This window comes from Sarcophilus harrisii, chromosome 1 (genome assembly GCF_902635505.1).
Source record: "Sarcophilus harrisii chromosome 1, mSarHar1.11, whole genome shotgun sequence".
Taxonomy (NCBI): domain Eukaryota; kingdom Metazoa; phylum Chordata; class Mammalia; order Dasyuromorphia; family Dasyuridae; genus Sarcophilus; species Sarcophilus harrisii.
The window spans coordinates 182097348-182119177 of NC_045426.1; the positions used below are offsets into that span (position 1 = coordinate 182097348).

Consider the following 21830-nt stretch of genomic DNA (forward strand, 5'->3'; position numbering starts at 1 on the left):
TATTAACTTGCATATTATAGTTATTAATGATATATCATCCTCTTTCTAGAGATCCTATAAGAAAAGGACTAAGAAGTCCTGAACATGCCAGAAAACGAAAATCCTTGTGCTGAAAATCTGCCACATTATTCTTAATGCAATATATTTAATCGGAATTTATTTCTGTAAAAAAAAAATTTTTGCTACAACAATCATTTAAAATTACTTCTTCATGAATTATCAGATGCCGAATGTGTGTTCAAGTTTTACAGAAGTGGATCATATAATCTAATTTAAAATGAATAATTTTCTCTAGCATTCCAATTATATGAATAAGAAAAAAAGGGATAAACAGATCAATCATAACAGCATTAGTTTTAGGTAACTCCCCTCTCTCCCTCCCACTATTCTTGACATAACTACATTCTGAAGAGAATTAAGTACTGCAGTTCAGAAGCAATATAAACATTTGGTGAGTTGTCCTACAGTTCTGTCAAAGCTTTACTCTCATAAAGCCTTAATTCTTACCTCAACAATGTCTGAATTTGTTCGGCTCTCGTGTGGCTCATTGTACTCTGTGTATTTCAGCAACACTTTGTCCATGTCCGTGCTGGCATACTGAAACAGTTTGTTGGTGCTGTTAAAGATGATTAGCGCAATCTCACAGTCACATAGAACACTCAGCTCATAAGCCTTCTTCATTAATCCAAATTTCCTCTTTGTAAATGTCACCTGAAAAAAAAGAGAGAAAAAGTCTGTCAAAAATTGTGTGTTTTTTAAAGTACTCTTTTCTTTCTTAAAACAATGACATAGCTGCCATACTCTCCCAAACACTTTTATATTCAGAAAAGAAGCAAACACATTCCAAACTGTATTTTAGCTAAGAATATAAAAATCTGTGGGTTCTAAACTGTAGACATATATATATATATATACACACACATACATACATACATACCTATATATATGTATGTATATATACATAACTTAATGCATCATTTGAAAGTCGTATGTTTTTATGAAGACAAGCAAGGAGATTTTTGTTATTTCGCAATCCAATGTCCTACCTTTGGAACCCATCCATTTACAAAATTTCATTTCAGAGTATCAAATATTTTGCTCAAATATATCTTTTCATTTAATCTCTCTTCCCTTTTCTTGTCTACCCTTGCTTTGCCTTCCCTTCCTTTCTAAAAGTTTCATATTTTAAAAGGCTTGCATTCCAAAATCTCAATTTCTAACTCTGGCAGAAACTATTTTTTTTTTTTTTTTTTTTTTTTTACTCAGGCCTTTTTGGTAGGCATCAAGTTAGCTAATTTGAAAGTTAAAATTTAATTTCTTATTTATTTAGTTCTGTGATAAAATTGAAGCCTGACCTCAGAAATGATTAATTGTGCATTGTACAATGGAAACAACTCTGACTTTGGAATTAGAGGTTGTGGGTACAAATTCTGCCACAAACACTTACTTCCTAGTAGTATGTTTGGCAAGTTATTTAACATTCCTGAGACTCATTTTTCTTCTCAGGAAAGTTCTAGAGTAGTATTGAATTATCTCTAAGATTTCTTTAGCTCTCCATCAGTGATGTCTTCTGGTAGTCACAAAATCAGGATTTAGGAAATATCTTTAGACAAAATTAAAAAAAAAAAAAGTAACAGTTCTGTTTTCCTCAACACTTCTAGCCTAACCAGTTACATTACTGTGACAGTATCTTTGACCCTTTTTCATCACTCACTCCTTTATTCAATGTTTCACCACCAATTTCTATTATTTCTTCTTTTAAAATATCTATGATTTACCTTTTTTCTTCCATTTGTACTGTCAGTTCTTCAGTCAGATCTCCATAATCTCATTTTAAGATGACTAAAGCTTTCAACTTCAATTAGTATTAACCACCCCCTAATTGTGTCACTTTGCCTCTTTTCATTGCTTTTTTTCTAATTCATCCTTTCTATATCTGCCAAATAACCTTTCTTTTGCATAGATCTGATAACCTGCATTGCTTATCTTTTCAGAAACAATAATTTAAAGTTAAAAGCAACAATAACAACAAAGTAGGCTGATATTTAAAGCCCTCTACATCCATATTGACCTACCTTTTCAGCTTTATTTCCTATTACTCTCTTCTTTCTCTTTATCTTCCAGTTAAATTAAACTGCTTCCTCCTTCATGGACCACCCCATACTCCCTTGTCTATGTATTTGTTTAATAAATGTTCAGTATATAGAATACACATATCCTTCCTTAACTCATCTTTGAAATCTTCACATCTTTCAATACTCAATTCAGGTGACACCTCCTTTAGGAAACCTTTCTTAGTCACATCATCACCTTTCCCAGCCCTACCCCAGAACCCAATCTTCCAATAATATCTTCTTCCTTAAACTTTCTGAACACCTTTTATTTGCATTCCTTTTATCCTTGTCATCTTTTAACTTTTTCATTTTTATTTATGTATGTCTTCTCTTGTATTAAACACTCATAAACATATATAAAACAATGTTTTGAAGTGGACAAATGCTTATTAGATTTAATTAAGCTGAATTTCTGGATATGCTCCCCTTTTCACTGACTTTCAGAAGTATCAGTATTTTCTTCCTTACTACTTGTTGAAGCTATTAATTTGCTTCTAATTGGAGTCTTGGTCCAATGTCACTCTGAAATCAATCTTCATCATGGTAGAAAAAATAGAGAAAATAGAGAAAAAAATAGAGAAGCTCTTGAAGCCCTTGATGATCTACTAAGCTCAAATCTTGCTGCCACTACCTTCACTTAGTAAGATAATGATACTCCAAAACTCCAAGAGGGCTTTAAATGGGTTCTTCATAACAAAAATATGATTAAGAAGTATGTGTATTTTTATTCTCACTCTATAGATGATGAAACTGAGGCTTAGTGAGAAAAAACCAAGGTGAGAGAGTTGAGTAAATGTTGGAGCTCAACCTCGAACCTAGACTTTCCAGCTCCCAAACTAGTACTTTTTCCACTAACTGTTGATCTTGACTTATTAATGTCTGGATGCTTTGTTTAGTCTGCTTTTCTCTACTGTGTTGTTCAGAACCTTTGCTGCTGTTCCTGGAAATTTATTCTCCATTACTCTCATCTGGGTTCCTACCTCTATTTGCTTGATCTTTCTGAAATTTAGATTGACTGCAGCATTATACTAAAGCTTCTTAAGCGGTGGTTCATGACTCCATAGGGGTCATATAACTTAATGTGGGGAATTGAAAAAACTGTCAATAATAAAAGATTTCTGAACATAATGACCAAATTTTTTTTTATTATTAAAGGTTTTTATTTACAAAACCTGCATGGGTAATTTTTTTCAACATTGACCCTTGCAAAACCTTTTGTTCCAAATTTTCCCTTCCTTCCCCCCACCCACTCCTCTAGCTGACAAGTAGTTCAATACATATTAAATATGTTAAAATACATGTTAAATCCAATATATGTGTACATATTTATACAGTTATTTTGCTGAACAAGAAAAATCAGATCAAGAAGGAAGAAAAAGAAGAACTAAGAAAGAAAACAAAATGCAAGCAAATAACAACAGAGAGAGAGTGCTATGTTGTGGTTCACACTCTGTTCCCACTATTCTTTCTCTGGGTGTAGATGACTCTCTTCATCATTGAACAAGTGGAACTGGTTTGAATCATCTCATTGTTGAAGAGAGCTATGGATGACCAAAGATTAACTAAAATCCAACACATAATGAATCCAAGTGGTTTCTGGCAGTGCTTGTCCATGTTTCATCACACAATTTCAGTGGTTCTTCACATACAACATGCATATTTTACACTATGCCTGCATGGATGCAGCCAGAATATACACTCTGATTTGAGATGGGGTAAAAATTTCTCAGGTAGAAAGGGGTCATGTGTGGAGAAAGTTTAAGAAGCCCTTTCTTATACAATCTATTTATTTCCACCAGTCTGAGCTAGATTTCCTAGACTCTGCATCTCTTTCTTGCTCAGTCCCATTATAGAAGTCCTAGATTTGGAGTCAGAGGACCCGAGTTCAAAAACTGGCTTTTCCACTTACTAATTGTGTGACTTTGGGAAAGTCAGTTATCTGGAGTTATCAGAAAGACTATCACCTCTATAATTCATAATAAACTCCTTCTCCCCAATGCATAACCTTTTTTTCCCTCTCTTTTCATGGTATCCTTTGGAACTATCTTCTATTAGATCCCACTTCAAAATTCTCTTCCTTTCTTTTTCTCTCTTATTTTTTTCCTAACGTCACCATATCCCTTTTAGCATTATCTCTTAGAATAGCTGTCCCATTTCTCATATTCTTTGACAGACCAGGGCAGTAGAAAGAATTAGCCTTAATTGACTTTCAGTTTCTTTATCTAAAAAATAAAAGTATTGTACTATAACATTTTAAAGGTTTCTTCCAGCTCTAATATGTTACTGTGGAGAATCCTACCCTTCCTCTCTCTCCTTCCTTGCTATAGCTGAATACCCTGTATTACTTGAACCCACAATCCTTACCGATTTGTCCAACTTGGCAAATCTTTCTATACTTTACCCTTTATTTGCCTGAATTTATAGTATTTACCTGCTTCCTCTTTTCTTTACTTGATCTCTTAGGCTTGATAACTGGCCCATGAAACTGAGGAGAACTATTAGAATTTTTCTGTGTAGCTAGTCTCCCAGTTCTAGTGTTCCATCTCATTGTTGCTTAAGACTTGTCATATTTTGTTTTTGTTTTTTAAGTCAGTTGGGGGTAAGGGACTTGCTCAGGATCACATATCAAGTAAGTGTTAAGTATCTGAAGCTAGATTTGAATTCAGGTCCTCCTGACTCTAGGGTCATTGCTCTATCCATTCTACCACCTAATTGCCCCAGATTTGTCATGTTTTAAAGCAAAACTATAAATAGGAATTCCAACAGTATGGTATACTAGAGATCTGGTATACAGGGATTGTGGGAGTTGGAATGATCAAAGGGAACAAGGATAGAGAAAAACATTGTGGACAATTAATTAAGATGTGTGTGTGTGTGTGTGTGTGTGTGTGTGTGTGTCCTGGAGTGATATTATATAATTTAACACGAAAGGCTTAGATAGTATGCAGTGAACTTTAAAAAATAAGAAATAGTTGCTCAGTAATAAAAGCAGAGGGAATATATGAAAGGGGAATTTGCTAGCCTTATGTGTCAAAGAGTTTGAGAAATAAAACAGCCATTCTCAAAGACAATGCTAAAAGAGATATGGTGCCTCTAGGAAAAATTAGTTTCAGTAATTATAAGAAGATGAAGGGAAGGTGAAGGGAAAACACTTGGATTGAAATGGAATTTAAAAAAGGAAAATTGAAAGGGATATAATATACATCTATTTAAAATCTAGTGTAAGATATTAAGATGATGAGCCCTGTTTGGCTGCCAATTTGGGAATACACTAAAGAAGGAAAAAGTGATGATTTCTTAGAGGTAATCTATAGTATCCTAAAAATTTGGTGGGCACTGGCATGCAAAATATTTAAGAGAACCAGTTATAAGTACTATAAATAATCAAGGGCTTAGATTATTTTCCCCATGATATAATTTTTAAAGTAAATTAGAGATAGATCATTCTTTTCCTTTTAAGGTAAATAAAAGTATAAGCTTCACTAATAAAAGATTTGTATTTTACTTATTAAATATGCATATAAGATATTTGATTCAAGTGAAGGGAAGATTAACAAAATACTATTTGTCTCCAATATCATGGGAATTGGACTTAGTGCAGTGGTAGAAGGGTTCTAATACATGTAATTTATAAAGTGTTTTAATCTTTTAGAATTCCTAATGCAAGATAATACTAGATGCAACCTCTTTCTACCTTGGAATCCCTGCTGGTCATACCACAGAGAATCTGACATTTCTGTGTTACTAATTCCTACCAGCTAGTTTCTCAGTTCAAAAATGTCTTTTATGTGTCTATTTTCTGTATTTTTCTTTGTACTGCATACTAATAGCACACATTCCTCCTGTAACACTATATTTGTAGCTCTTAACAAGATGCTTATGACAAAATATAGATTTTATAATTTCACATTTGATTACATAAGCTACTTCAAAAACCAGTTTATCTGGGCCTAATCTTGTATATCTTTAAGCTCAATTATTATTAATTTCAAAAAGTTAAATGCAGTAGAGTTTTTTTCTTCTTAGAATGAACAAAAAATAATATATTCATTATAAATGTCATTGGTACCAAGGTCTTAAGAGTAGAGATTTATTCAATTTCCTTCAGTTAAAAGCATCTATTAAGCACTCCTTATATGCAAGTCCCAGATACAATCTTACCATATAGTCTTTCTATTCATCCTTACTTCTAATGTCTTCTTTCTGTCATTATTTTTAATTTAACTTTTATATTTATTTCTTGCCCATACATAGTTGCTTGCAAATTGCCTCCCCTATTAGACTATGAGCTTCTTGAGGATAAGGATTGTTTTGTTGTTGTTTTCATTATTTGTTGTTTGTTTTTGCTCTTTTTTTTTTATCTCTGGCACTTGATACAGTTCCTGAAACATAGCGTGAGTTTAAAAATGCTTGTTGATTTGAAGAAGAAAACAATTTTTTTTAAAGGACACGTTAGGTGCTTGAGATAGAAAGACTAAAAACAAAGAGGGCAGTGTTAATTGGAGGCCAGATTTTACTGTTTTGTTTATCTGCTGCTCTTTGAAATACTAATGCTCTTCAACTGTTTTCATCTTTAAGCCATTAAGAAGCAACCACTCAGGAAGAGAAGAGGCATTTACTTGAGAATATCTGTACATCAGTATTATTTTAATAAGTGAAATAGGCAACATATCACATGCAAAATATAGACTGTATTGACTCAAAATACTTTAATGTATCTAAAACCACTTTAAATCGGGCTTGGTGACCACGAAATTGTAGATGGACTATCTCCATACTGTATGGTTTCTGTAGAATAGAAACCTCAAAATTTAGCTCGTTAGAGCTTCTGGCCATCAAAGTTCACCTAAGTACTAAAATAACTTTAAAACCAGAGTGTATTTTACCTTTTGGTAGTTCTATACATTTAACTTAACCAAATAGGCTTCAGGATGGTGCATACTTAATAACACTTATCACAAAATGCAATGCATGTAGGGTTTTTTTTTTTTATTAAAACTGCAGATTGAGTGACAAATATATTAAACCATTTAAAAAAAATCTTCAAATTTTGCTCTTAATTGCTCTAAATTTAATTCAGTATTATGTTCATGTTCTTCATAGCATCTCTCCAAATGTATTTCATAATGCTTTTCCCCATTGTTCATAGCTAGATAAAATTGTTTTTAAGCATTAATGTTCTTAAAGAGAACTAGGATATTACTCTTCTTTTAAAATATGCCACTCAATGACAAAGATTGCAATTCAGAGCTTTTACATTTAAACATGATAATGTACTATAATGATTACATTTTTCATACTTTTACAACAGTTTGCAATAGGGAGAATTCCATATTTCTGTTTCAAAAATAGTATTTTCAACTTTAGGTGAGCAAAGAAACTGTTTAAGGTAGTTAAGAAGAAAAAATGTTTCCAATGTGCACATCAATAAGCCTGCATAGTGACAAAGAGTAAATCCAATAATGTATAAGTGAGTAGTATAATTCAACAAATTTTATTTTTCAATTTTCTGATAGCTTGAAAAAGTTAGATATGTACTAAAAATAAAATTAGTCTACAGATATTGACCACCATAAAGATCTCTTATATCTTGAATTTGAAAAGCTTCAGATGTAAAGGTGACCTAGTAGTAAATATTTGGAGTATGAAATTTAAATCTTCCTAAGTAATAAATTCAGCATTTACCTTATGCCTATACCAAGTCCTAAAATAAGGCTTTTCAAGAGGAAAATTGGATATAAATCAGATATGCATTTTGAGGTTGAAAGCATAAGCCACATTCCTTAGGTAATTGCTGGAATGCATCCACAATTATAAAGAAGGAAATAAAATGATAATATAGAAAATAAAGTTAATTTCCAAATGGTATATTTCCTTATAAATAGTGTTGAAAATCCCAGTGCTTAAAATGAGGAGTTTCTTTATTTAACCTTTAAGTAAACATTATTTATTTAAAATAAAATTTTCTTTAAGCAGTATAGATATACTCATAATTTTAGTAGATATTAATGATTTTAATTGCCCTTTTTATTTGTTTAATAGAACTTTTGACTTATAAAGTGACATATACTTTTCAAGTCAGACTCAGGCAAGAAGAGAATTAAGATATTAAATGTATTTTTTTTGGAGAAAGTTGGGAATTAATTACTAAAAGAGAATTTCTTGTACTTTCTACCTCTCTTCACTAAATTTCATGTGTTAGGATTTTTAGAAATAATTTAAAGTTCATTTCTACAGTATGGATAGCATATTACCTGTATGAACAGTACTAGTTTAGTCAGTGGGAAAAATATAAAGTTCAGACTATTCCATTCTTTTCAACATATATTTAATGTATACCACATGCAAGTTAATTATGCTCCGTTCTGGGAATACAAAGATCTAAGGACACTGTTTATATTGTCAAGGAGGTAACATTCTAATATGCAGTAATTCATCATATACATAGTTAAGAGATAGCACTAAAAACTGAATATAAACGGGGAAGGCTTCATGGAGGAGGTGCAATCTCAATTAATCCTTGAAGCAAGAGAATTATTCTAACAGATGGAAATGAGAAGGAAACATTTTAAGCATGGGAAGGCTAATATAAATGTAAGAGAGAAAATGAGAGAGAAGATGGAATGTTGAGTTTAGGAAACAGGAATCCACAAATTGAACTTGTTTGCTAAATAATGAAATTTTGGGTTCATGAAGATACATAATATGAAATGATTGGAAAGATGGGTTAGATCCAGATTATAAAGAGCTTTAGATGCTTGTTTGGGTATTTATTGAGCAGAGAAAAGATTTGAATCTGTGCTTCTCAAAGAACTGAGAATCAGGTTGCTTGGGAATGTGACTCAGAGAATTTAAGAGCCATCTAGGGCTGAATATTTGAATTAGACTACCAGAAGACAAGTATCAGAAGGAAAACCTCTAAGGGTCTTCATGATGATAATTTTGGCAATTGTATGACAGAATAGAGGAGCAGGGAAGTAAATAAGGACAAGGAGGTCAGTGGGGAGGCTAGTGGTTATGTCATTGGAGAAGGGATGAAATTAAGAGATATTGAAACAGTTGAACTAACAACAGTATATGGGTTCTGGTTGCATTTACCATGATGAAAGAGAGAAGAGTCAATAATTGCTAAACCTCAGAGTCTTTAATAGAATTCTAGAAGTTTGGAGGAAGAAAAGTTGTAGGAGATGATGGAGATGGAGAGAAGATGATGGACATATTGAACTTGGAATTCTGATGTCGAAGCTGGGAAGAAGTGTCCAATAGGTAATTGGCAAAATGAAACTAGAATTCAGGAAGATGAGGGCTGGATATTCTGCTTTGACAGCCATTTGTGACTGATAAAGAATGAGATTGAGCTGCCTTTGGGTAGAATCACAAAATCTTACCATCATAAAGGATCATTTAGTCCTACGTACCTATATAATTTTTCCTCTATAATATCTTCAACAAGTAGAAAGCCAACTTTTACTTCAAGTTCTCTAGTCACTGGAGGGAGGATGTGTATCTTAATCTGAATTCTGTGAATCTGAATAAAAATTCTGATAATTGTATTTCAATATAATTTATTTTCTTTGATACACACATACATATTTAATTTTATATATTTAGAAACAGAACTAAGAAGTGGTAAACAGTTCTCACCAGATGGGGCTGATAAAACCCCAAAAGATTAAGAGCTTTTGCTCAAGTGAGCAGAAATCCACTGCTGACTGAGACAGTCTATTAAACTTTTGTTTTATTACACTAAAGTTGTAAACTTTCCCTAACACTGGGTTTAAATCTATCTCTATGCATCTGCCATTAATGACTTCTAGCTCTACCCTCTGGAGCTAAGCAGAACTAATAAGATCCCTCTTCCTGATAACTTTAAGGATTTGGTGGAGGAGGATATATTTCTCCTTGCTCTGTTTTACTGATGTCAAACTTCTCCCTCCCTTCCCCCCCCACAACCTGTTTCTTCAATTAGTCTTCAGATGGCATGGTTTAAACCTTCTCACTATCCTGCTTGTCCTTCTCTAAAAGTGCTACAAAATAGCATGCCCAAGGCTGTACATAACATTGCAGATTCACTCTGACCACATTGGAACTCATATTTTCTGTGTGTTGATATTCTTTATCTCTTTATATACTCTAAGAATATATTAACTTTTTTCTTCTTGTGTTGAATTGTTGACTCTTGTTCAGTTTGCAGTCAACTAAAACATGTATATATATATGTATGTGTGTGTATGTATATATGTATGTGTATATGTGTGCTTGTATGTTTTACATATTATATACATACACGCAATTTGGCAATATATGCCTCCCACTTCCCATAGAACTATATCACATGGAAAAGATTTTTAAAAATCTTTATTAAGTTTCCTCTTATTAAATTCACTAAATGATTGCAGGAGCCAGGTTCTATAGGAGGCCAGAATGAATAAAGAGTCGTGATATTTATTTTCTGTGACCAGAAAAAAAAGAAGAGAGTAGGTGATATTACAGAGAAGTTTTTGAGTAGAAGGAAAGGGTTTGAGGGAGTTTCCATCAATTAGCCTAACTAAGAAGATTAGTGAATCAGTAAAGTAGGAGATGCTAACTACAGAAAACTAGGGTATTCAAGGGACTTGGAGAAAGAGGGAAAAGATCTGGAACACATGTTGTGAGGCAATGAGATAGAAATTCAATAAAAAGAGATCAAAACTATTGTCAAGATGCAATGAGTGCTTACAAAAACAAAAAGGTCAGAAGGAAACAGAAAAGAAACAATTTTGCTACTACCTTTTGAAATTTAATATACATTTTAAAAGCAAATTATATAAATGAAATTCATAGTTACACGTCTTCTTTTTATACATTTTGTATGTTTGTATTTAATGCTTAAGTTAATTAAAATGATTAAATGAATGAAATAAAAAATTATTAAATAATTAAAAAAGGAGAATTTTAAAAAGAAATAGTGAAATCTCATCTAAGTTCATGTTTCATAAATGTGTAGCGGTGAAATCAACTTTAGACTGTGAACTCCTGTGATTCTTTCATCCTCAAAGCAAGAGCAGGAAACTCATATGGTAAGAATTTTATTTTACTAAAGTGATGGTATATGTATAAAGAGGCATAAATACAAGTTAATTTGAGGGTGGAGAAAGAATACATGATTGGGGGTGTCAGGGAATGCTTCACAAAGTGGTTGGAATCTTAGCTAAACCTTGAAGCCCCATTAGGATTCTAAGAGATGAAAATGAGAAGGGAATATATTGTACATATACACAGAGACTTGTGTGAATTGTTTTTATTGAACCAATCTTCATGAAGGAAGATTAATAGGTTGGAAATAATGAAATGTCAGGGAAGCAAAGCATTTCAGCGTATTGGATAGTGAAATATTAAAGTGGTGGAACACAGGGTCCAGGGTGCCTATGGAGGTAAATTAAGTCAGTGAAATGAAGATGTAGGGACAGATCAAATGAAGGTTCCTTGAAATATAAAGTGTGTGAGAAAGTACAATAACTGTAAGTGCAATATAAGTGAGACGTCAGCAAAAAACGTCATAAGAAATAAAAAGACAGAGACATTTAAATATTAAAGGGAAGTGGTTTAGATACAAAATAAACACTCTACATCCTAGAAAAGGTCTGTGGCTTGGACAGCTCAATAGCATATGCAGAAACTAAGGAAGACCAATGAACTTGCCTCAGTGGCATAAATTGTATTTTTAACTTTATATCAAGTTGAACATTTGCATAAAACTCCAGAAGAATTCTGCTAAGTATAAGTGACACATTAGAATGGATCACCTTAAGTCTTTGGCGGGATACCTTGCTGACTTCTACTTCCTTCTTGGTGGTTCTAAATTTTAGAGCAGAGGCTTTGAGGTATTTAAAGAGTAGAGGCTTCTGCTCATCTGAGGCTATGGGTTATTGCCCTAGCTAAAAGAACAAAGAAATATAGCTGAAAAGAACATTGTCAGACTTAAGCTGAAGACAGTATAGTACCACTTAGTCCAGTCAGTGGCTGAATGTGGTAAAAGACTGTGGTTGGCCAATAAAGAAGAAGTTCAGCAAATATAGTGGATTTACCTGTCCAGCAGAGATTCTGTCCTGAGAAAACCCTAGCTTTGAAAAATCCTACCTGATCCATTATGGTAGCTGCATAGCAACTGAGTGATCTGCTAGGACCAGTCCTACAGCAGTCCAGAGGTCTTATTTAGCTTATTAACAGATTGACCAATCTAACATATCCTTCTCTATAAGGAACAGTCCAAGCTGAGTTGCTAGCTCACAGAGATCCTAAATCCTTTGAAACCAGCTCATATAAGCAACAGAGCAACTCACCTATCACCAGTGCTATAACCAATTATAATACAGAGAACTTTGTGACAATTTTATTTCAGAAGAAAGGACACTGAGGACCTGCACTTCTGTTCCCTATATTGTACTTTAAATTCATGCCCACTTTTTTTGTATTTGGAGGAGATTAGATTCCTAGTTTCAACACGATTTATCAGTACTTTTCTTGCTATGTCATTTGAATAGACAAGATCCATGTCTATCGGATGAATGACAAAGAGAACATCATCAATAGGTGCTCTTAAGTTAGGGTTGGGAAGACAGTCAACCTTATGTTTACTTTACATTTGTAGGTATAGTATCAGTTTCCCTTGGGGATTTATTCTACCCAGTGAATATGGATTATAAGAGTAAGCTCAGAGAAAGTATTACAGAAGGATAGAATGCTCTATCTGGTAAGTAGAACTTTAAAGTTTAGTATTTTTAAGGTGGTGAAATTTTGTCATTTATTGAGATTTCAGGTTTCCTCATTCTAGTATGAAATTGAAATAGAGTTAAACTGGTCCCTTTTTGAGATTTGAATGTTTCAAGAAGATAATCTGCTAAAAGTAAAGTTTTTGATATATTACTTTTGAAAATTTCAGTTTTCAAAAATTAGAATAATGTATAGTTCTGGTATCAAATCAATTTTAATTCCGAACAACAAAGAACTGCAAGAGGTTGTACAATCAACAGAAATTTTAGGAAAAATAATTCCATGTCATCCTGAAACTTATAATGGTAAGTCTGGGCAAAGTCTGATATGAATCCTAGAATTTAGAAAAGTTTACTTTTCTTAACACTTAACACTTCTAGCTGTGCGTCTCTGGGCAAGTCACTTAACCCTAATTGCCTCAGCAAAAACAACAAAAAAAGAGAGAGACAGATCAGGAAAAAAAAAATTCTGTTCTCAAACAGTCACAATCAAGGGGGAAAATGAAGTTATGAATTTCAAAAATTTCTTTGATAAAATTGGGTTTTAAAGTGCCAGGTAGTTCACAAACCCTCTTACAATCTGCTTGTGGATTAAAAAATATGATGGATTATAATAGTTTCATTTTAACAACCTTCTCCTTCCCCCCCAAAAAATGTTAGGAGACATCTAAAGTAGCAAGATTTTGGTGCAGAGTTCTGGCCCTGGAGTTAGGAAGTCCAGAGTTCAAATCCAGCCTCAGACATTTACTAGCCTATGATCTTGGACAAAGCATCTCCCTGTCTCAATTTCATCATCTGTAAAGCGAGAATAATAATAGCACCTACCTCCCAGGATCGTTGTGAAAATCAAATGTGATAATATTTGTAAAGTACTTTGCACAACTCCTGGCACATAGTAGGCACTATAAATAGTGATGATGATGATGAAAGATCTGAACACAAGTTTTAATGAAGTCAAAATATGATAGTCATGTAAAATGGAAAACACAATCTTAAGTTTCATTAATGGCATGGCAATGCAATCACAGAAAGTCATAAAATCACTGTAATCTCTCATGATCAAGACATTTTCAGCATTCACATTTAGTTTTCTTGGTTTGCAATGGTTTTCCATATCCTTCTGCAACTCACTTTACAGCTGAGGAAACTGAGATAATCAGGGTAAAGTAACTTGCTGAAGGTCACAAGTCAGTAAGTATCTGAGGCCTATTTGAATTTAGATCTTCCTGACTCCAGGGCCAGCATTCTATCCATTGTACCACCTAGGTGCCTTCTCAGTTTCTTTCCAGTGAAGTTAATATATTTTATCAAAGTTAAAGTATTCAAACATTTCTTAGATCAAGGCTTTATTTCAGTGCAAGATGTCAATGGTTATAGAAAAGATTCTTACAATAAGTAAAAAAAAAAAAATTACATCGTGATCCCTAAATTCTCATTTCTAAGATTCTAGGATTCCATGACACTGACATTTTAAATTTCTAGTTATTTTAATATGGGATGAAGTGTGAAAGTATGAATCAAATCAACATTAACTTTTTTGACCTCTTTTGTAAGTTTTATTCCATCTTTGTATTGACTGACCTTGTAAATATATCATCAAAATCACCTCAAAATCCTGGACTTTTCCAAATGTAATCACTTACTCTAGAGTTCTAAGGATAACTTTCTATCACAAACTCTTTTGCCAGAGTATAGTTGGAAAAATAAAGATTTGGGAATATAGAGATTTGGGAAGTTCTGTATTTTTTGCTTTGTATAATAAAGCTCATTAAAATCCTATTCTGATTCCTTATTGTGAACTGGAGATGACTCAGTTCTCAAAGGTTGTATTCAATTTAGTCACGCAGGTCCTAGCCATCTGAAAACATTTCAAAAATGAGACGCATAAGAGACTGAGACTATATGTCTATCATTGGAGAACTAGTCCACCTAAATCCAGAAAAACTCATCATTTAAAGGTTACCTATCAGGTGATGACTTAAAAAATATAACAACTTGTTGTTCAATTATTTCAGTTGTATTTGACACTTCACAGCCCTATAAAGGTACAACAGTGATTTGCCATTTCCTTCTCTAACTTATTTTACAGCTGAGGAAACTGAGGCAAAAAGGTTTAAGTGACTTGCCCAGGAACTACATATGCTGAGATGAGTCTTCCTGCTTCAAAGCCTGGCACTATATTTACTGTGCCACCTAGCTGTCCTATAACAACTCGTGCAGAAGAACTAATAAAGTAGAGTGCAGTTGTGATTTGTGTCAATGAAGGAAGTAAGCACTCAGTGAAATTGCAGATCTTTTGAAGTATAATGTGATCAAGACTACACAGTTGTGACAAAGCATGGCAGGAAAAGGACATTAAAATAGCAAATAGGCAAATTTGAGCTATCTAGAGTAAATATGCCTGATTAATTATACATTCTCTGGACTCAAGAATGAAGCAATAAATAGAAATTTCTTACACAGCATGTTTAGGTTGTATAATTTGAAAGCTTTTCTCCCAATGAGAGAGAAAAGCAACGTGTTCATTTTTTTAACTGTAATTTTTAATATAACTGTTCATCAGCTGCAATGGGGAACATAAGAAAAATTGAAATTGTCCATTTTTGTGTGGTTTGGGTATTAGAAATGGAGAATATAATAATTATCACAACATTACTTTTTTGTTGATAACTTTGACTTTGCACAGGGATTTTATTCTAGGAATTTCAAAGTCTTTCCAATACATTATCTCACAAAACTTGACACTATCACCTTGAGGTAATTGATAGGCACAGCTTATCATTCCCACTTCACAGATGATGAGCTGGAAATAAAGATGTGAAATTCTTTGTCCAAGGTCACATAATGAGTCACTATACAGCTAGGAATAGAATATATTTTTCAAAATTCACCAGTCTTTCTATTTATGTTGTCTTTCTCTATTAAGTGTATTGTGGTTGAAAACATAGTAACATAATACATTCTTCATTTATTTTATTCAACAAATGTTTATTGAATATCTGTTATATATATTTACACATATTAATATATTAATCTGTATATATTTTTATAGACACTAATATTTAGGGGTGCTTATGACTACTGAAGTTGAATTAAATAAAATATTCATCAATGAATGCAAGACTTGCTTTTTATGCTAAGAAAAAATATTAAAATTGGGAGCAAGATGGTTTCTAGGTTCCAACCACAAACCAAAGCCAATTTTATGTGGATTCAACAGCAGATGCCCTCAGATGCTCAGAAGGTTCCCAAAGAAGCCAATGGGAACCACATGCATGTACCAGTGGGCAGACATTAGTCCTATATTTATGGATGTTTGTTTAAATTGAACAAAATAAGAAATATTTTAGTTGGTAGAAAATACAAGATTGCTCATAACCTTGAATGAATAATAAAGTAAGTATGTGAATTAAACACAAGCAATGCAAATAAATGCAAAATAAATTCTGTTGTATAAACAAAGATAAGTTCTTTATCATTTCCTAAAGGGTAATGAGAGGGCACTTCAAGTCATTCCTACTTTGCCCAATTATCAAGTTCACCTTAGGAGAACTCTATTGCAATCCATGTGAATATTGAGAGAGGTTCATAGACTGAATAAATGCAGATGTAAGAGACTAATATTTTGGAAATAGCAGCTACCTCATTTTAGTCAAGAATAATCTAGTCCTAATTTCAGATGACATCTCAAATACATTTGCAATCATTAGTATATAAACTCTAGAGAGAGAAGGGACATTAGATATATCTAGATCAGTCCTTCATTTTATAGATGAAAAGACAGGCTCAGAAAATGTGTGTGTATATGTTGTGTGTGTACGTGTGTGTACACATGTATGTGTGTACTTCTACCCCCTAAGAAACAGCCCATTGTCACATTAAGAAAACAAAGACTTTGATGTAATAATAAAGATGATTTTTCTTCATCTTTTAAAATATACTACATAGGTGTAAAGAGATGGAGTCTGACATTTGGTATGATAATCTCTAATTGTCAAATAGGAAGTACTAGGTTAAATGTGAATTTTTTCCCTCTCATATTCTGGTAGAACATAATGTGGTTTTTTGGTGCAGCTATTTTCAAGCACCTCTTTGCTTTTATTTTGTTTAATTCAGTGTGCCATTAAAAGGCTTGCTAACTCAAGCCTTCATGATTACACATAGTGTAAGGAAGTAGTACCCTTGCAGACTGGTATTTCAGACAAGCCCTCCTTTATGCAACGCCTAGGCCTGCCATATTAAATGAAAGGCTCATTAAAGAGCATTAAGGGACTCTTTAAGCAGACTGCTACCATGTGCTTGTAACCCTCCAGCATAATTTACAAGGATGAGACAGCAGTGTGTTATGTTACCAATAGGACTATTGTCCTTCATAGCCTCAAGCATATTGAGCCATGATTTGCTAGAATGTCATAGTAACTCTAAAGAGTAGCACTTTCAAATAGGATATTTTAAAACCATGAACATGATAAACAGTATAAAACTAAAAGCTTAAAAAACTTATTTAGATTTATAGTGGAAAAAGTTTGTTTTTTTTAAATCATATTTTAAATATATTACCATATTAATTATAGAGTAGGTGGTGAATAAATGAAATTGTGCAATGAATAAATTGAATTTTTATTCAAGTTGACCCAAGTTCTGAATTTTTTTTAATGTTTCTACTGATCTTTGGTATGACATTTGTCTTTATAAGAGAATTGGAATATTTTACAGATGTTCTGGTTAATGGGTGAAATAACCTACAAATTATTAAATTTACTAGTATTCACATTATCCTATTCTCACTCATTCTGAGCACTGTGCATTCTAAAAAATGTCACTTAATATATTTAGTTCTTTAAAAAAAGCAGATTATGTCACATAACCTTTACAAAAATCTTTAAAATATTAGTTTCTTCATTCTTGATAAAGGACAAAATGTAAATACATATCACTCAATGAGTCAAATATATAATTGCATATAGAAAGAATTACTTAAGGATATTAAAAGAGAGTGGATTAATATTTTTTGGGGGAGGAGGAGCATAAAAAACATGTTTACTAGCTCAACCAAGTCAAAATGTACCTAAGGTAAAGGTCAGAGAATGCTTCATTCCCTGCTGAGCAAATGGTCAGGAAGCACATTTGTCTGCATTTCCTGTCATAACAGGAAGAATGTAACTTCTTCCTTTCCACAATAGCTTAAGCTCTACCTCCTAACTACAGCTTTTTTTTTTTTTTTCTCCCTCAGGGCCTTCCAAATCAATCCTTGCAAGCAGAAGGCAGAGAGGGCTGTCTCTGGCTCTAGTTTCCAAACACAGTGGTATTTGTTGAAATGTCTACTACTCTGATTTCTTGAGTCAGATTGTTATTTCAGATTAAGAGCCATTCCTTGCAAATATATAGTCAATATGATTTTTTTATTATTATTATTAAGGGGTAAAAGTAATGCAGAAATACAGACTGCAATATAGCATGCAAATAAAATTCAACTTGATATAAATGCACATTTTAAAAAATCCATATTTATTCTTGAACTGCAGCTACCATAGCTATTTTCCCAAAGAATATAAGGTACCTTTTATAATAGTATGATATGAATTTCAATGGCAAATCATATTACACTATTATAAATTATTTTAAAAATATTTTTACATTGGTGCTTAATGAAAAAAATAGAAAAGAGCTTTCTTGGAAGCTGGTAAATTATATACTAAAGTAGACAGCTTGCTGTAGTGGAAAATAGAAATAGATTTAGTCAAGGATCCTGTATTTAAATACTTGTTCTGCTACTTACTATCTTTGTGTTGGTGGCTATTTACTATCTGTGTAATTGAGCAAATTATTAACCTCTCTGGGTCTTGGTTTCTGCATTTGTAAAATAAGATGATTGATTTCTATAAATTTTGTGGATTTTTCTTGTCTTAAATTTATTATTTTAAGTCTTGAAGGAAAAAACAAAACTATTCTCAAGGATGAAATAGTTCAACACCTATTTTTATTTTGAATTTTGGATCATCCAATCATAGAATTAGAATGTTGGAAGAAACCTCAAAAGCCACCAACAAATCTTTTTAAGCCTTGCTCCAGGCATACAAATGAATGAAGTAATCCCCACTCACAAAAAGATTATATCCCAATGGGGGAAGGTAATAAGTGCATATAAAGAGAATATAACCATAAATGCAAATAAATCCAAAGTAGTTAGATACTAGTTATGCAGTTTGGAAGGGAAGACACTCAAAAGAGGCATCAAGAAAAGCTTAATATAGAAGGCAATATCAAAGCTTAGTATTAAAGAAAGTGAGAGATTTAGGGAGGTAGAGGTAAGCCAGGGCAAAGACACAAATGCATGAGATGAGATACTGTGTGTGAGAAAGAAAGAAGGCTAGTTTTGCAGGATGGTAGAGGGACAGGGCAGTTAGATAGTATGATGAGTAGAACACTGGGATTAAAATTAGGAAGACTCATCTTTCTGAATTCAAATTTGACCTCAAATGCTTACTGAATGTATGACCCTGGACAAGTCACTACAGATGGCGTTCCTCCCTAATCTTAGACTTTAGTTTGCTCAACTGTAAAATGAGTTGGAGAAGGAAATGGCAACCACTTCGTATCTTTGTGAAGAACCCCAAATGAGTCAGAGAGTTGGACACAGTTGAAATGATTGAACAATAACAGGGTAGGGGTATGGGTAACACTGACCAATAAAGCTAGAAAGAGAAGTTAGGAAAAAGTTGTGTAGAGTTTTACAATCTAAATAGGAGAGTTTATATAGGGAGCCATTGGGGACTCCTTGAGGGCAAGAAAAGCTTTTTTTTTTATCTTGTAGCCTCAGCATCTAATACAGTTCCTTGAGCATGGTATTTGGTTAACAAAATTCTTGTCAAACTGAATTAAATTGAGCCTCAATGACAAGGACGAATTCCATTTACAATGCTTTTGATGAGTTGCAATCTAGTCTCTGCTTGAAGATTTTCAGAGAAGAGAGATTTATTATTCCATGAAACCTCTCCTTGCCATTTTTAAGTAGTTAAAGAATATTACCATTGAAAGGAAATTTATTGGTCGAAATCTATAAGGAGAATAAGAAAAATTGAGAGCTTAAAAATGTTCCTCACAGCCACATAGCTAATAAGGTTCTAAGGCTACTACTACTATATAAATGAACATAGGATGGTTCTAATTTAGAATCATAGGTCTAGACTCAGAAGAGACTTTAAACAATATTTAACCCAACTCTAACATTTAATAGATGAGGAAATCGAGTTTGAGAGATTTAGTGACTAATTAGGGGTTAGAGAGGAAGTAAATGGTGAAGGCACAATTTGAAATCAGGCCTTATGACTCCAAATTCAGCATCCTTTTCATTATTGTCATTCACTTATTCATTTGTGTTTGATTCTTCATTGCCCCATGGACTACTGCATGCCAGGACCTTCAATAATTTACTAAGAAGTATGGAAGTTTGTAAAATGAGTGTTCAATTTGGACTTTGGCGATTGGAATATATTTTTATATATTGCTTTGTGACATAAAAGCTTATCATGATTCTATAAAAACACGTAAAATCTTTCAGTAATTCATATCATAAAAGTACTTAATCTACTGAGAAGTTGAAATATTAGTATCAGTTTTTTATGAGATCTGATTAAGATGTGAATTTCCAACCTAATATTATAGTTATCCTTTTCATGCATAACAATTTAATATTTTATTTTTAATGAAGATTATATTTCATTTAAAATCTGAAATATTTAAAAATGCTCAATGTGATAAGAAAAGCTAAAAATGTAGAAGCTAGAATCAGGAAACATGGAAATATGAAACATTCAGCTAATTTTTGTTGACCACGTTTGACCTTTGACTATAAATATAGAAGACAACTTAAAAAATATTAGTAATTTATGCTATTTCAAATAGTAATGTTTACCTCATCATCCTGAAACATATGCATTTTGTTTGAATTTAAAAAGATGTCTAAACATATTTTTACTTATTTAGGAAACCATTGAAATTATTAGTTTGAAAATTAATTTAATTATTTATCAGTACATAAAAATGCTAAGGGGCTATATTTATACTTATCTGTCTGGACTTTGCAATTTCTTCCTATTGCTTTTCAATTATCTACTGAGTCTTCAATGAAGAGTGTAAAGGAGAAAAAATAGAGAAAGAAGAAAAGAAAACTATTCTTAAATATTCTATTCGATGGACTTAACAGGAATTCTATTATTAGGCTAAAGGTTTTGCCCACATGTCTTAGCAGTCTGCAAATGTCTTATTATTTTTTTTCCTCTCTTGATAACAGTTAACCCCAATGGACTCTTTCCATAAAAGCAAGGCTAAATTCACCGAGACATCATTTAAATTTTCTTCACTAGATAACAGTGATAGATTTAGAAGCCTATCTGCTTGTTGCTATACAGTTCAAACCAGTTCAAACAGTTTTGGTCTATCTAGACTCTTCTGATTTCACCGTGAAGAAACCAATGTCCAGGCCTCGTTGACTCACATGTTCCTCTCTGAAATGGAAAGTTGCCTTTTAATAACTGTAAAATCTGTATATTCTTGCCAATGGTTTTTCATGTACTTAAGTAGACCACAACTTGTCAGTTGATAGATAAATCTAAGAGAGTTAGTCTGAATCACAAAAAGACTTAACCAAAGATATACAATTAATTAACCTGCTTCTAAGAATTAAGTTTTAAAAAATAATAACTATTCATAAAAATGCCCTTTCTTGACTTTTCTTTCTGCTCATTAACTTTCCATTTCATCAAATATTTCTCATGTACATGTGATCAAATTAATTTTTCAAACTAGTCATATAAACTGGTTTAAGGTTAGGGGAAAAAGCTATCAGTTTTTTTCAGAACTATCTCTTATTTAAAAAAAGCAAAAATTTTAAAACAATGACAGATATGACAACTAAGTAAAATGCATGCCTTCTCAGAATGAAATTCATTTAAATGTCAGGTAT

The 21830-nt window shown here is 32.6% G+C and overlaps 1 protein-coding gene across 11 annotated transcripts in view; it reads right to left on the reverse strand.

Annotated features, from left to right (window-relative positions):
• Nucleotides 1-21830, reverse strand: part of MEF2C (myocyte enhancer factor 2C) — a 178751-nt gene that overhangs the window by 88322 nt on the left and 68599 nt on the right. For all 11 annotated transcript variants that reach the window (XM_031967381.1, XM_023496084.2, XM_031967365.1 and 8 more), the window contains exon 3: nucleotides 508-711. In XM_031967381.1, the coding sequence (XP_031823241.1) occupies nucleotides 508-711 (204 nt within the window). The remainder of the gene's footprint in view (nucleotides 1-507; nucleotides 712-21830) is intronic.